This window comes from Malurus melanocephalus, unplaced genomic scaffold (assembly GCF_030028575.1).
Source record: "Malurus melanocephalus ecotype Western Australia unplaced genomic scaffold, MMel_1.1 scaffold_0, whole genome shotgun sequence".
Lineage (NCBI taxonomy): Eukaryota > Metazoa > Chordata > Aves > Passeriformes > Maluridae > Malurus > Malurus melanocephalus.
In genome coordinates this window covers 7,067,341-7,081,757 of record NW_026623232.1, presented here as the reverse complement: position 1 = coordinate 7,081,757, position 14,417 = coordinate 7,067,341, and the positions used below count along the sequence as shown (strand labels likewise).

Sequence of the window (14,417 nt, the reverse complement as noted above, 5' to 3'; positions counted from 1 at the left end):
AAACAAACAAAAAAAACCAAATAAATAAACAATGAACAGCAGAGCATAAATCCATGCTCTGCAACACATACACTGAATGCAGCTTTATCATCAAGGAAAAGTTTGTGCAGACAAATGGGTTAGAGAGCCTTGGCTGTGCTTTCACAGCATTGGAAACTATAACACATGCAACTGAGAATGGAATGTACTCAGCCTTCCCCAAAAGGAGCCTGGACACCTCTGCAATCTGAGATACGTGCMAGTTTATCTGTCCCCTAAACCCATATCTCATATTGTTACATCTGTCACAKAAGTTTTTGGTGCTGGTTAAGAACTCAGACCTGAACATTTGTTTTCAACATAGTAAMACTAAACAATACAGGAATAGTAATAGAAAGTGGGGGGAGGAATATAAGAACAGGGAGAAGGAGAAAAATGGCAAAGATTAGGAACAGAGATACAAAGATAATGATAAAAAATCCTGACCCATCACACTTACCCTCAGCAACATCATCATCCACCATCAGCTTGAGGCTCTTTCCTCGCCGAACCACCCGGACCGTGTGCCACTCATTATCATTGAGTTTCTGCCCAGCATAAAGAGTTTCAGGTCCCTTGCCTGGGAAGGGTGATAGGTGCAGCARTTAAACACAGACCCACAGTCAGTTTAGTACTTGCTCAATGGGAAAAGTCATGAAAATCAACCTGGTGTGATACAGACCAGTAGAGTGCACAGGTGTATAACAACTGTACCAAACCCTCACACCTACACCTTTCCAGCTCAGGAATCACAAACCCTTCCACTCAGTCAGGTGCCTTCCTCCACAGAGCCCTAAGGTCACATGCATTTAAAATGGCTAGAAATCTCTCTTGTGCTGTGATACTAATTTCCAAACATTGCATTGTACAGCACACTACAGTAATAAGAAAACAAGTTGATGACTGAAATGTCTCTAAAGTGGAGCYATTACAGCAGCATTTAGCTCTCCTAAGAATCTGAATTTACAGTATCCCCAAGCTACCTAGGAATCATTTCGAAACTAATCACACTGGTCTTTCAACAGTTCAGTATCAAACACCAGGTTGGTTTCAGTCTCAAAAACACAAAACAAAAGAACACCAACCCCCACAAAAAGAATAGAAAAAAAACCCCACAGAACTTTAAACCCGGTCTTCAAAAATAATTACAAGAAATTAATCTCAGAAAGAAAACCATTCACCAACCTGGCTGATTTCTTTAAGGTTCTTTGACAAAGCAGCCTAGCTTTGAGGTGCTTACTTCACCTCATGAATTACAGTCAAAAGAGAAAGAGGAGCCATTTCTTCTCCAAAAGGTTATACCACRGTTGCCCTTGTAAACAATGCTCCTGGGAAAACAGCAACAGTGCTACCCACATTTGTCCAGTTTTGCTGCTCACCCATCAGAGTTGACAAGCAATTATTTAAAAAAATTAATTGTCAGTTTACAGGACCAGAACACCTCACTCATGTCAAATGGTAAGTGAAATTGAATAATAGTGTGTGCTAAATTAAAAGCATCTATCCTCATTTCAGTACAGTACTAAAGTGGGGGTTTTGATCCCATATAAAGGTATAAAAGGATATGTAGAATGAAAAMAGCCAAACTTGTTGCACACTGGGTCTGGACCCACTGCCCAAACTGGCAAAAGGAGAACCCAAGAGAGAAAAAACRAGACATGTTGAACATATTAACAGAAATGGGATAGGGACAATGAGGCACTGCTGCAGCTCATCTTAGTGCACTGGTAAAACAAATGTCAAATAGTCCACAGCCCACAGGATGCACACTGCCTARTGAGCAACATTACTGGAATTTCTTCTCACCAAAGGAGGAAGAGGGCCAAAGAAGGTGGTGTCTCATTCAGCTAAGATACAACATGAAGTAGAGGAATTCTTCAGAAGAAAACCAAAGGAAAGTAAGTATTCTGTTATTCTTTTTAAAAGGTCATGCAGCTCATGCTAATTAAAAAAGGTGTTTTACATTTTTTCAAATAAAGCTCATTGCCAGCCARTTTTATCATAAATGAAGATAATAAAAATTTTCTAGTGACCTGAAAAAATCATTCTTGGATGAAAAGAATGTGGGCCATATATTGCAGTTACATGGAGTATCTCCTTGGCAGGAGAAACAGACAAGCAGTCCCTCATCCATATGCCAAAATCGCATACCACACCACATACCATGTAAATCCAGCTGAACAAGGCTGCTAGATGATGGCCAGAAAGCTTAAATTCTTCGGAACTAGATGAACATAACTCTAAGAATCCAAGAAACTTATGCCAGATTTACATCAGTAAGTATATTTTATCCTAGAGCAGAAATCACAAAATTATAGCCATGGATGGCCAGCAAAATTATTGTCAACATCAAAATACACTGCATCACTTCCTATGGTTCTGCTCAGCCACTTGCCAGGTAGGAAGATGTAGGAAGTCACCTGGCCCTGTGTGTTTATGTAATGCCACCTGAAAGCAGGGGAAAGCRGGGGAGGGGTAGAAAACTCTTTTTAAAAAAACCCAATCTTTTCCACATATCCATTAGAGCTCTGCAAGGCTCACCCAAGAGAAATAGTCAGGTGTGCTGGAGTCTGCTCAGTTGATAATGTAACACTTTCTGTGCATCAGCTCTGTGTTCAGCATGGTTGAGTAACTCAGTTGCTGACCTTCTAGTTCCCAATTTTCAACCCAAGCCTGACAAAACAGGGTCAGCCAAAACAGTCTGGGGGTTGGCTTGTCTTGATGCCCACTGGAACACTTTCAAAACAAAACTGTGACACCGACAGAAGTTACATTACTATATTCTCAGAAAAAGTAGCTTAACCAATYCACATATAAATAAGTAGAAAGTTTAAGAATTCCCACTTTCTAATGAATAAGGTTGTCTATTTAGAAGTTAGTGGTTAGAATCATGGACTAAAATTTTGAAAATTAAACACTTCAGATAAAAATATTTTGTTATTTAAGTCCATGTCTTGATCAGCCAATTTTATATTTGATCAGTAGAAACAAAGAAGTTTTAATACTATTGTTCACTTAACACCCTTCCCTTTTGAAACAATGAGCATTGGCTTATTTTAGTAGGGTTACCCAAATAATACTATATATAAAAATTGAATACATGAGCATACTTAAGAGAATTCAGGTAAGTTTTTCAAACCAGACATATCTGAATGTTTAAAAAAGTATTAAACATTATTTTACTCTACTCAGAATGTTTTATTTTCAAATGCTTTCCACACATTTATACAGCAGTGTGTTGACCCGAAAAGCAGCAAAATTGTGTCCCCAGTTTTCAACTTAAAAATGAACTGCTTTTCCTTGTGTAAGCTCCCATTGAATTCTGAGTAGTTTCAAGAACTGCGTATACAGGAACTGTGATATCTGGATACAAAAATTCATTTCATTGAGCATGATTTACTACATGTGCTGTTTCTATATAGACATTATGTGTGAACAATTTTTAAATAAGGACTTGAAGATTCCTAATCCAACAGTTGTCAGTGCTGGGGAAAACAGACAGGAAATGGGCCATATGTACCAGTACCATAATGCTGTCCCTAAGAACAACCTCCTGCCTGGAAGGGCATTTCTGTGGTCTTACAGCTAAACACACAGAACTAAGTGTATACACCAAGACTGGCAGGGGTTTAGTTGTTTTGCAGGTTTGTGGTTTTTCCTCCTTTCAAGCTATCTGCACCTACATCACCCTTCAACAAGGATAACAGACATAGGAGGGAGAAAGACAGAAGATTAAATGGACAGAGAAAGCTAGACATTTGTATCTTCCCTTTCATTCTTTCATGATAAAGGACAACAAAGGGCAGACAAGAAACTCTTGCAGCAATGAGCAGCACATCTGGAAACACTTTCTATTTCAAATACTTTGGGCCATTGGGCATTAGGTAATTTCTACCATTTATTGAATTTTTATGCATGGAAAGAGCAAATAACTACATAACAGTAAACAGAATAAGAAAGTTTTTACTGTAGCAGTAACTTATCAGTTAAGCTGACAAGGCATCGTTCCTATTGGCATGTTTAAATGTCTCGGTAATTCCACCCCCCTTTCCTAATATTCTCTAAGGAACGGTGTATCCTACAGAATTGATCACTACGCTTCATTTTCCACCTCAAGTGAGGTACACTAGTGAATATTTCTTTCATGCTTTGCAGTGGCAAACACTACTTTATCAGAAGCAAAAGTATCTGTCTCTTATCCATCCCCAAATTCTGGACACAACTTCAGCTGCAGTTCAGGCTTCTTGAGCAAATATTACTTGATTCAGCCACACTGATTCTTCCTCATGCTCCCATGAATTGTTCAACATCTACTCAAACTTGTAGGCATATTGTTCATAAGAAACAATTAGTATATGCGTTCAAACATGGAAGAACTCCATCCAATGTGCACAGGGAAATTTCCTCCTATGAGGTAAATGAGAAAGAGGRTTAATGCCCTCTGCAGTTCCTCAAAGGTGGATCAAAAATTGTGCTTTTACCTTCATGCAGGCTGTCATCATCTGATCCATTTGTAAGATTAAAATGGCCTGCATGAAACCAGGCTATCTTCATTATTGCATATCTCACCCAACATTACAGAAGTTGAACAGTGAGGTCTTCAGAACAAAAGAGCTGAACAGAAGGGGAACTGCCATATTGAGGAGAATGGACAAGGTGCTTCCCTCAGTACAGTTACAAAGATAAATAATTCTACAGTGATTCTAATGCTTTGTAAAGAAGACCCTCAGTAATGATAAGGTTTTCTCTGCTTTCATTTTTTAATTAAAACGCTTAGCTACCATCTCAGATTTTTTTCAGTGGAAAGATGCATTTTTGTACCTCTTTTATACAGGGCAACATACTGCCAGAATGGCATCACCATCCCATGGCAGGGAGGGGCTGGGAAGGGAAAATTTCTTTGCCTCCCCCTCACTCTTTTCATTTTTGAAGGGGGGGGGGGGGGGGGCATTAGCTGTTTTTACTCACACCTTTACATAATGACCAGAGAAGGTTTTTTTTTGCATGTAAAATGTGCATGTAGAGATTTGTGAAACGTGAATGAATCAGACACCAAAAAAGGTGTAAAGACAAAGAAGCTGGCAATTTTTCACACACCTTTATGGCTTCCTGATATCTACTAAGTTCCTACAAAGCACAGGTTGGATATCAAAACACAAGCAGAGCTGGCAGCTCCTCTGAAAATCTTCAGTAACTTCTAGTCTTGGTTAAATATAAATCAGTAGTGTAAATATTTTTGGTGGTTTTAGGCAGCACTGGTATGGATGAAGTGTTTTAGGATACCCAGGAGCATTGTTAATTGCAAGGAAACAAATGACAACCCCAGACTCTGTATGTCACAAACATTTACATTAATATCCCAGTCAAATCAACCTATATTCTCATACATACATTTGTTTTGCTCATATACAGGCTTTAGAATTCCTCTTTTCAAGAACATGTTGGCTGCCAACAAGGAGTAAGCAGTTGCATTCCCCTGTAGATACTCAATATCATCACTTACCTGGACCAGCCTTTCCATTTCCTCAAGGAATAGGATCATGTCCATGTACTACTCCACATGTTAAATAAAACATAGCGTGCATTTAAAAAAAAAACTTTTCTATGAGGCATGCTAAAAATTTTTATGTTTACAGCTTTACACAGTGGCTTTATTGTGAAAAGTCAATGAAGTTGAGATGATTTACATAAGCCTRCCCAGAAACAAAATTTAATAATTTACATCCATTCAGCAGTAAAAAGTGCATACCCAAAATCCTTAAAATGCCTACAGAGTCAATTAGCCTCAGAAGCACGACTAAGAATTCTCTGAAACACCCAGACTAATMAAGTGCATGGAATTAGCTCAGAAACTGGTGAAAAGTAGCAAGACCACCCTATCAGTTCCCTCAAACATAACCCTGCCTCCAAATAAACATAACAAAATACACGTTGAGCTAGGTTTAACTATTTTGGATAGAATCCTTTTTCTTTTTTGGTTTTAGGAAAGCTCTTATTAAAACAAAACAAAACAAAACAAAACAAAAAACAAACAAACAAACAAACAAAACCAACAAAACCTAAGCCAACAAAATGCAACATAGTTCCTTGCTTTTGCTGTAAATACATGTAGTACCATATTGAATGATTATTACTTGCACTGCAGACACCCTGGCCAATAGCTGCAATAAGGTTCAACACAGATTCAGGCAGCATTCAACATAACTACAACTTTTTTCATAGGGCTCTGAAACAGAACTTAATGCAGACATTAAGTTGCATGTCTTTCAGGTGACACAAACGTAACTGGTGGTTAAGAACAAGGAGATGATTTGATTGCATTTATCATACAGGTAATAACACACGACACAAACTGCATTTATGTTGAGGTTTTTCCATCAAGGGCAGTGGGTTATGCTCTTTGTTTATCTCAAATTCACGGCTACTGAATATTAATGCTTTTAGACACTACATACATACCGTATATTTAGAGCAGAATCATTTTTAACTGGAAAACATTTGTGTTAATAGAAAGTTCATCCCCCCAAAAGGATTTAAAAAGGAGATTTAAATTTTGATGAAAGGATGGTTCAGTTCATCCAAAAGTWATTTTATTTTTACTTAGAAAACATCCAAAATATTTCAACTTTAGGCTAAATAAAAACAAAATTCGGCATTTCTTATTGTCTATTCAGATACTATTAACTTTTAATGGCAATAGAGGGTTTCCCATTTTTATTGAGTTAGCCATTTCCACTTTTAAAGAAAGGGATTTTATTTTATATTCACAACCATTGAGAAGGTCAAAAAAGGACACAGGGGTATGTTTAAAAAAATCAAGTACTCATGCTTTTAAAACTAAGATTTACAAGAGTTTAATCAAATTAACTTCAAAGTGACTTCAGTCACACTGAATATATTTGTTTTCAGATTAGGCTGTCATATGAACCCCTTCACATTTGCCAAACGCCTTAAACTGCTGTCCTAACAGATCAGGGCAACAAAAGCTTCACCGTAGGTATAAAGAACTCAGAAGCTGCTATATTGCAGCTCATCTACAATTTGCCTAAGGAAATATTTGTACACACTAGATTTTCAGAGAGCAAAGCTCAAGATAACTGTTAGTGTAAGTTAAGCAGCCAGGCAATCATAGGAGCAGCATCTACGGCAGGGAACACCACTAGAGGGAAACCACATTCACTAGAGGTGCTGCTGAGACAGCCTTAGCTTAGACAGAGTACAAATGAGTTACACTACTCTGTGCTGCTTTCCAGAGTTTCACCTGCTGATATATTTTGCTTTGAAGATGGATACACCCCAGCAATTAATAAAATAACTCTAGAATTTCAACCTAGCTTCGCCTCTGTAATAGCAACTACCCCTTGATTCCAGGTTTATTTATTGGGTCTAATTTGCCACCCAAGAAATGAGTATATGCAGAAGTTACAAATATGCAGAACCTTATGAAGTTTTACCATAAAAGAGAATTTTAAACTATGATAGCACAATTATGCATAGATTTTAGGACACCCTAACAGTAGGAAAGAGGAAAAGTTATTTTGTTTTAAGAAAGCTTTACTTTTTATTAGCTTCCCAGYGATGCAGTGCCAATCAAAGCAAGATCCAGGGGTGACGAAGCTGGAGATTTAATTCCTCTGTTTATTCCTGTGTATTTATGGTAATAGAGATATTAAACCAAACAGCTTCTCACCAATCCCATTGATGTACCATACTTGAAGCACAGATGGGCTATGCCACCAAGAGTAAGACCACTGAAGTTTCTGTTCCTGTTTAGTTTCAAATCTCTCCATAAATGCTACAAAACAAGTGGATTAAGCATGATGATAGTGAGAAAAAGATGCTGGCAATGAAGCTGACACAACTGAAGTGAGCCATATGTATCATACAGACACACACATATTGCAGAAATTAAATAATTTGACTGCTAACTGTCTGGATGAGATTCTAACCACTTAAAGGAAAAAAAGTTATGCATCAATGTATGAGTCTTTAAACCAAGAACTGCCCCCTCTCCCCCACACCCCTTCTCAAAGCTCTTTGCTTTTCCTAGGTTACTAAGGAACAGAAAAAGGCTGGAAAAACTCGTATCATCCCATTTAGTGAGAGTTGTAATTGTCTCTATTCTCTATTGTCTCTATTACTTCATTAGAAAGATTAATTGAATTTTGGAATGGTATGATTCTTAACGTAGAGGGGGGGTTTGTGTCTTTTTAAGGTATTATAGTAGCAACTTCTCATCTAAAGCTGAAAAGCAAGGAGATCAGACAGATGGATAAATCACACAGTATGTGGAAATACAGTGCCTCATGGCAATTTCAYGTGTCTTCCAGAAAAGGATCAGAGAGATTTCTAACAATAGGATAGCATCTTTGTACTAATCTATCAGAACATAGAAAATAATGCCAAAGAAAGGGTCTCCTCTTCCCAAAGGAACATGTGTCAGTTGAACAAGCAGTTGAGTCAGGGAAAAAAAGCTCCTTGAATCTCCAGTCCCAAATATTGCATTRAAGTTGTTGGTTTTTTTAATGCTCTTTAGGACACACTGCATAATCCTCACCAACAGTATAGGACCAGAACAGAAGACAATCCTGGTACATCACTTCTTAATCCAGATATTAATGGCAAAGAACAGCATCATCGTATGTTCAAAGGACCTAAATTTCTCTCTCAATTAAGGTACCTTTCCCTGTGGCACCTGGGTGCCTGAGGTGTTACAAATACACACAGAGTTACCTTCATTGCTGCTAGGAGTATGACATGACATCAATCAGCTTCAGCCTCCAAGAGCATAACACTACCACAAAAATTGCATCTAACTGATTACAAAGCCAGCAGGATTCCAGTMTTCTGCAGGGGATGCAAAACATTGCATATGCTCTTTAGGTTTTCCTCTCCTTTTGCTACCACCATTCTGAATGGTACCACTCTTTTATGATCTATGTAGTTTTTTTTAATTCTCCATTGCATATTAACCAGTATGTGTAAGTCTACTGGGAACCTGGGTATATTGGCAGGGGAAACRTCAAAATGCAGAGAAATCATATTATTAACAAGTACAAAGAGTGACCAAAATTTGCAAGTGGCAATTTTTTTTTTCAGATATTACAGGCAAGTTGTGTGTGCATAACTGGTAATGCACATTGGTCCTCGCCTGAAGTGAGAAACTACTGAGAGAGGGACACTAAGTGGTACTTGGCCTTAACATGGAGAGTCTTTTTATTTCACTTAAGGAGCTATTGAGGAAGGATCAAATGCTTCTGGAAAGCTGAGGGATCAGTAGTGCAGGCTGGAGTGTTTAATGTTAAAGGCATTTAAAAACTTACCCACCTCAAAGAGAGTCTTTCATGGGGAACAGAACAGACACCTCAGCTGCTGTTATCTTTTGAAGAGTCATTGACTGTTCTGCTTCTTAAATAGGAATGGTTAGCACGAGATAGTGACCATATAGCAACACAGATGACACTTTGGTGACTGAATTTTTTCCTGATACTTACTAACTAGAGCACTGGTATTTATTGGTAAACCACATTTCAGTAAAGACTAGGCATTTTCAGCTTACATGTCAGAAAACAAGTACAACCCAACAAAAACACTTCATGGGGAAGTTCTACTGAACCTACCTATATAAGGAATAGACATAGAAAACTCTGTCCAAATGCCCCCTTTATCCTTTCTCTTCTTGAACTGCAAGTTAAAGGCTGATTTTTGGTTGCCATCCTCTAAGGCTTTCATTTTCATCTTAGTATTTGCAGAATCYCTTATTTATCCAGGACATTACAATGCTAATTTAACCTTAAAATAGAGTTTTAGGAGGTAGAATGTGGACAAATTGTGTTGCCAGCAAAAGCTTGCACCCTCTTCAATAAATGTTTTGCTTTCCTTTCAGAGAACATTTCAAAAATGGATAACAACTTACTGGAATTTGGAAGTCAGATCTACACTGACTACTGACTTTAAAGACTGAGACACATCCAGCAGTCAAGAAGCTGGTTAGAAGTCTAGCTGCAAATAATTTGTTTAATGCCACTTAACCCTTGTTTCCACAAACCTCTCAGCAGAAGACGCACACTCCCTAAAGAGCTGTGACCCTGCTAGCTGAAACCCACCTAAGTCATAGCAACAAGAACTGTWCCCACTGATGAAAATCCTCCTCTGGAGCTTTAGAGGCACCACCAATCTCCAGTCTACTGATAGCACAGACTGGTTTCTTTCTATGTAAACTGAGAAACCCAGATGAGAAAGACAAGTGGCGTGTAGACCTAAAGGCAAGAGACTCCTTATTTAGCTTAAGGAGCTATCAAGAAAGATCACAGGCTTCTGGAAAGCTGAGGGATCAGACATGCAGACTGAAGGATAGTTGAGGACTTAGAGATAAAGATGACATCTGAGGCAAATATTGAGAACTCCTTTGAAATTCAGATTTTAAAAGTCACAGCTTTCATGTCAGCTAAGGAGCATGTAAAGGAAAAAATGCCCTGAGAGAAGAGAGAAGGATAAATTTAAGAATATAGCTTTAAACACACCCATATCTCTCTGTCCTCAGTGCTCCCAATAACAAACTAAGATCCAACCTGATGCCATCCCTCTTCTCAAGCATACCTCTAGATTCACTCCATTTCATACATATACCYCCATAAAAACCCTCTATGCTTCATAAAACATCTATATATAATTCTTACATTGTTAATATTACATAGGAATACACCAGGCAATTAATTGGAAGGAATCATCCTAAAGCAGCAACAAACCAGGAGAAAGAGAAAAGAGAAATAAAGCAGATCTCTTCCCACAGGAAGTAGACTTACTCCTGGAAAGGTACCACCAGCATTTGGGGATCTCCTTTTTGCTCCCAGCATAGAGAAAAACTAATGCTAACTTTAAAAAGGCCGAAGCTCTGACAGCAACATCAGTGCACAAATCATGAGCTGAACACAAAGAAGGAAAGTGGTGACTTTACAGCCCCTGAGATCAGTTGATACCTGTGCATCTTCATCAGCAATCTTGGTTACAATCAAGATTTGTCAGTCCTTGTACATCACATTAAAAATAGTAGTAAATTTTTAAAAAAACAAAAAWAATTTAGTTGTACTGGAATTACATATTTGGTCTTTCAAAGAAAATTTAACAAATAGCATTGTTTGACTGTCAAGTAAGAGTATATACATTGGCCTCTGGCTAAGTTGTAAAAACTGTAGAATTTGATTAATGGCATAAGCTGATCACAAACATCTCTCCATAACAACTAACTCTTTCCATTCTCCATGGAAAGCTTAGTGACAAGCATACTTTCCATTGCAAGTTGGGAAATACATCCTTTTCCTCTGAGAAAAGCTAATTTGTGTTTTGCCTTTCAAATATGCCCAAAAAAAACCCTAAACTCACAAAACCTCAACACAATCTATTTTTCCCTCTCCAGCTATCTGTTAAAAAAGGAGGCAGCAATTGTTACAGGGATGGGTAGATCGTACACACTTCTCTCCCTATATATTACTCCCTACAATGTCTTTATTTCTAGCTGGTGAACAGCTGGTGTGCTGCAATGCTGAGAAAACCAACATTTCCCTAATTTCTATTGTTCACAAGAGCACTGTGAGAATGAATCCATGCATGTTTAGAAAGCATTCAGATTCTACGCTGAACCAATGCTGCAAAACTAATAGCATTTATACAGTCCATGCCATCAGCAAACCTATAATTTTAATACTAACAGAGCAGCACAACATTTACAGATTCTTTTTAAAATGTGGGTCTTCAGATTCTATAATCACTGCAAGATAAACAGCAACCAAGTGGAAGAGACTATCAAGTCCCATGGGTCAATCAGTTGAGGAAACTTGATTCCCAGGGCAATACCAGACTGCTAATACAGGCCATGATACAAATTATTGGCACAACTATACAGAGCAAGTGTCTTAAGCTCTCTATAAYTCCCACCATTTCAAGGGGAATAAGCACTCGTCTCAAGTAGGCTTTTGGTGGGGCGAGTTGTTAGGATTTTTGCTTTGTTTTAAAATGCAAAAGGATAAGGCATTTCAGGATGATTTATTAAGAATCATTACTGCAGAATCAGTCAGGAAAAACAAATGCCATCACTTAGCTCATCATATCCCCAGGAATGTTAATTATGTGGTGAAGTAAGGGTTTGATGGATTATTCAAGGCAATAGCCAAGCCTGAAGAATGAGAATTAGACCTTAGAAGACTCCTGTTTCTAAATCTTTGAAGTACTGGTTCTTCAGAAATCAGGTTTTTACAGAAATAAATACTTTCATCTGCAAGTGTAACATTAGCCTGATCTCATTAAGTTCTTCTAAAACAATGCACTTGGTAACACTCTGGAGGACCACAGGTCAAGTCTGGGGTTGGCTTTTTTTCCTTTTGATTTGTTTCTTTGTTCCACTTGTTTAATTTGTTTAACCTGCATGCTAATAGATGCTTTAGATCATTGGTTGTAAACTGCTCTGTCTTCCTGGTTTGTGAGCTTTTATCAAGTGTGGCATTTCCAACCTGCAGTCTGGGAAGGAGCTGGATGACTTGTTTGAAACTTGAATTGCTTGAGTGACAAGTAATTAACCCTGGTCACCAGCCTAGGGTTTACCACYGAAGGGTTAAACTCTGCTTCTGAGCTGAACTCCCTCTGCCAGGAAGAGGCCCCACACTTTCCCTCTTGGTCCCTCTTTTATTTACTCTTTTAAGGAAAAGATGGAAACTAGCTCTGATCCTTTTTCACTGCAAAGACTAATTGACATTATCTCCAACTGACAGCAGTTCACTTTTAACAAATACATATGCACGAATTCAATGGCAGCTTGATTTTCAGAGGTGCTGAAAGGGAGCTATAAAGCACATTAGTCTGGAAAATCAGATGAACAGGTATATAAATTMAAAATCTCAATAAATGATAGAGCAATTTTATAAGACAGGATGTATTTACAAATGCATCATCTCTCATTCACTCCGAGTCCAGTTTTAAAAGTTGCTAAACATTTGTTTAATACAAAGCATGCTTGATTGCAAATTGGTAGCTGAAGTTTTACCTATAAACGAAGCTATTTGTGCAAGCCTGCAAGCAGCTAAGTCACATTTAGCATCACTGTTGCAATTTCCAGCAGGTACAGATTAAAAAAATGTGTCAAGCACTACTGAGATTAGGGATTAGAATTAAGGGACTTCTAATTTCTCATTCAATATCACTAGCATCACAAAGCAAACAGCTTCTAGTTTTATACCGATGATGACTTTTAATGAGGTGTCAAATACAGACACATGGTTTCATGCAAAGAACAATAAAAAGACTATTTCTATCAGAACAACAATTTAGGACAACCATCTGGATCAGCAAATTTACTTTTTTATATTTATAGTCAAACAAGCAATAGCCACATAGTCAAAAATGATACCCAGAACATCTGCTCTCTCACCAACACAAAGAAACATCCCTTCAGCATTTAAATAAATTCAATGTGAAAATGCACCTTTTCTGTGATTTTTCTCTTTCGTAAGGAATATCTGATTATCTACTGAAGAATGCTCATTGCTAGAACAGAAATACCATGTATATTGGATTATGACATTGAGGTGAATATTTATACTATATGCAAACACATATTTGTTTGCAGAACAAGAACTGGACCACAGAGGTATTGCCATAGCACAGATCATGTTTGACATCCAGGAAATAAAAAGAACAGGAGGCATTTTAGGTTCAGTGAACAAATTGGCAACATCGGTAGAAGGAAAAGAAAATCACTTCATGCCAATCTGAAAACATCCTTGGTTTCTGGACCAAAAATTGCCCCCCAAAAGCAACACAGAAACAGCTCTGCATGGAGGGTTTTTAAAAATTCAAAGCCAAATAGTGCTGAAATACTCACACTATGCCTTATTTGCTATGATATTCAATGGCAAGGTTAGGCCTCCAAAGTTTCTGACATATATAAATTCGTGGGACCAGAAAGGCTGCGTCCAAATGTACTGAGGGAGCCAGCCATGGTCCATGAAAGAACATCTACAATCACCTTTGAAAGGCTGCAGTCACAGAAGGAAGTCTCAAAGTGACAAAAATATTTTTAAAAGCTGGCCTTGTTTTATGCAGGGAGTTGGACTGCAGACCTCCAGAGACCACTTTCCAACCTAAGGTATAAAAACATTCTATTTCACTGGCAACAAGTTTTTGTTTTCACTGACTGGGAAAGAAAATAATTTTAGAATAAGTTAAACATTGAGACATTGTTAAAAATGAAAAGTCAAAATACTTTTATATTAAATGTCATAATATTTTTATGTTTCCCATTTCTTTTCTCATAAATACTTGCCAAATTCAAACAAACTTGACAAATAGATGCAGTCAACATAAATCTGCACGTTTCAGCTAATAAACTGTTCAAATGAAAACACTTA

General features: G+C 37.7%; 1 protein-coding gene across 1 annotated transcript in view; it reads right to left on the bottom strand.

Moving 5' to 3' along the window:
* The window catches only part of NRXN3 (neurexin 3), an 888,791-nt gene that overhangs the window by 536,281 nt on the left and 338,093 nt on the right, over nucleotides 1-14,417 (bottom strand). Inside the window, exon 7 of the mRNA XM_057380707.1 lies at nucleotides 479-598. Within this exon, the coding sequence (XP_057236690.1) occupies nucleotides 479-598 (120 nt within the window). The remainder of the gene's footprint in view (nucleotides 1-478; nucleotides 599-14,417) is intronic.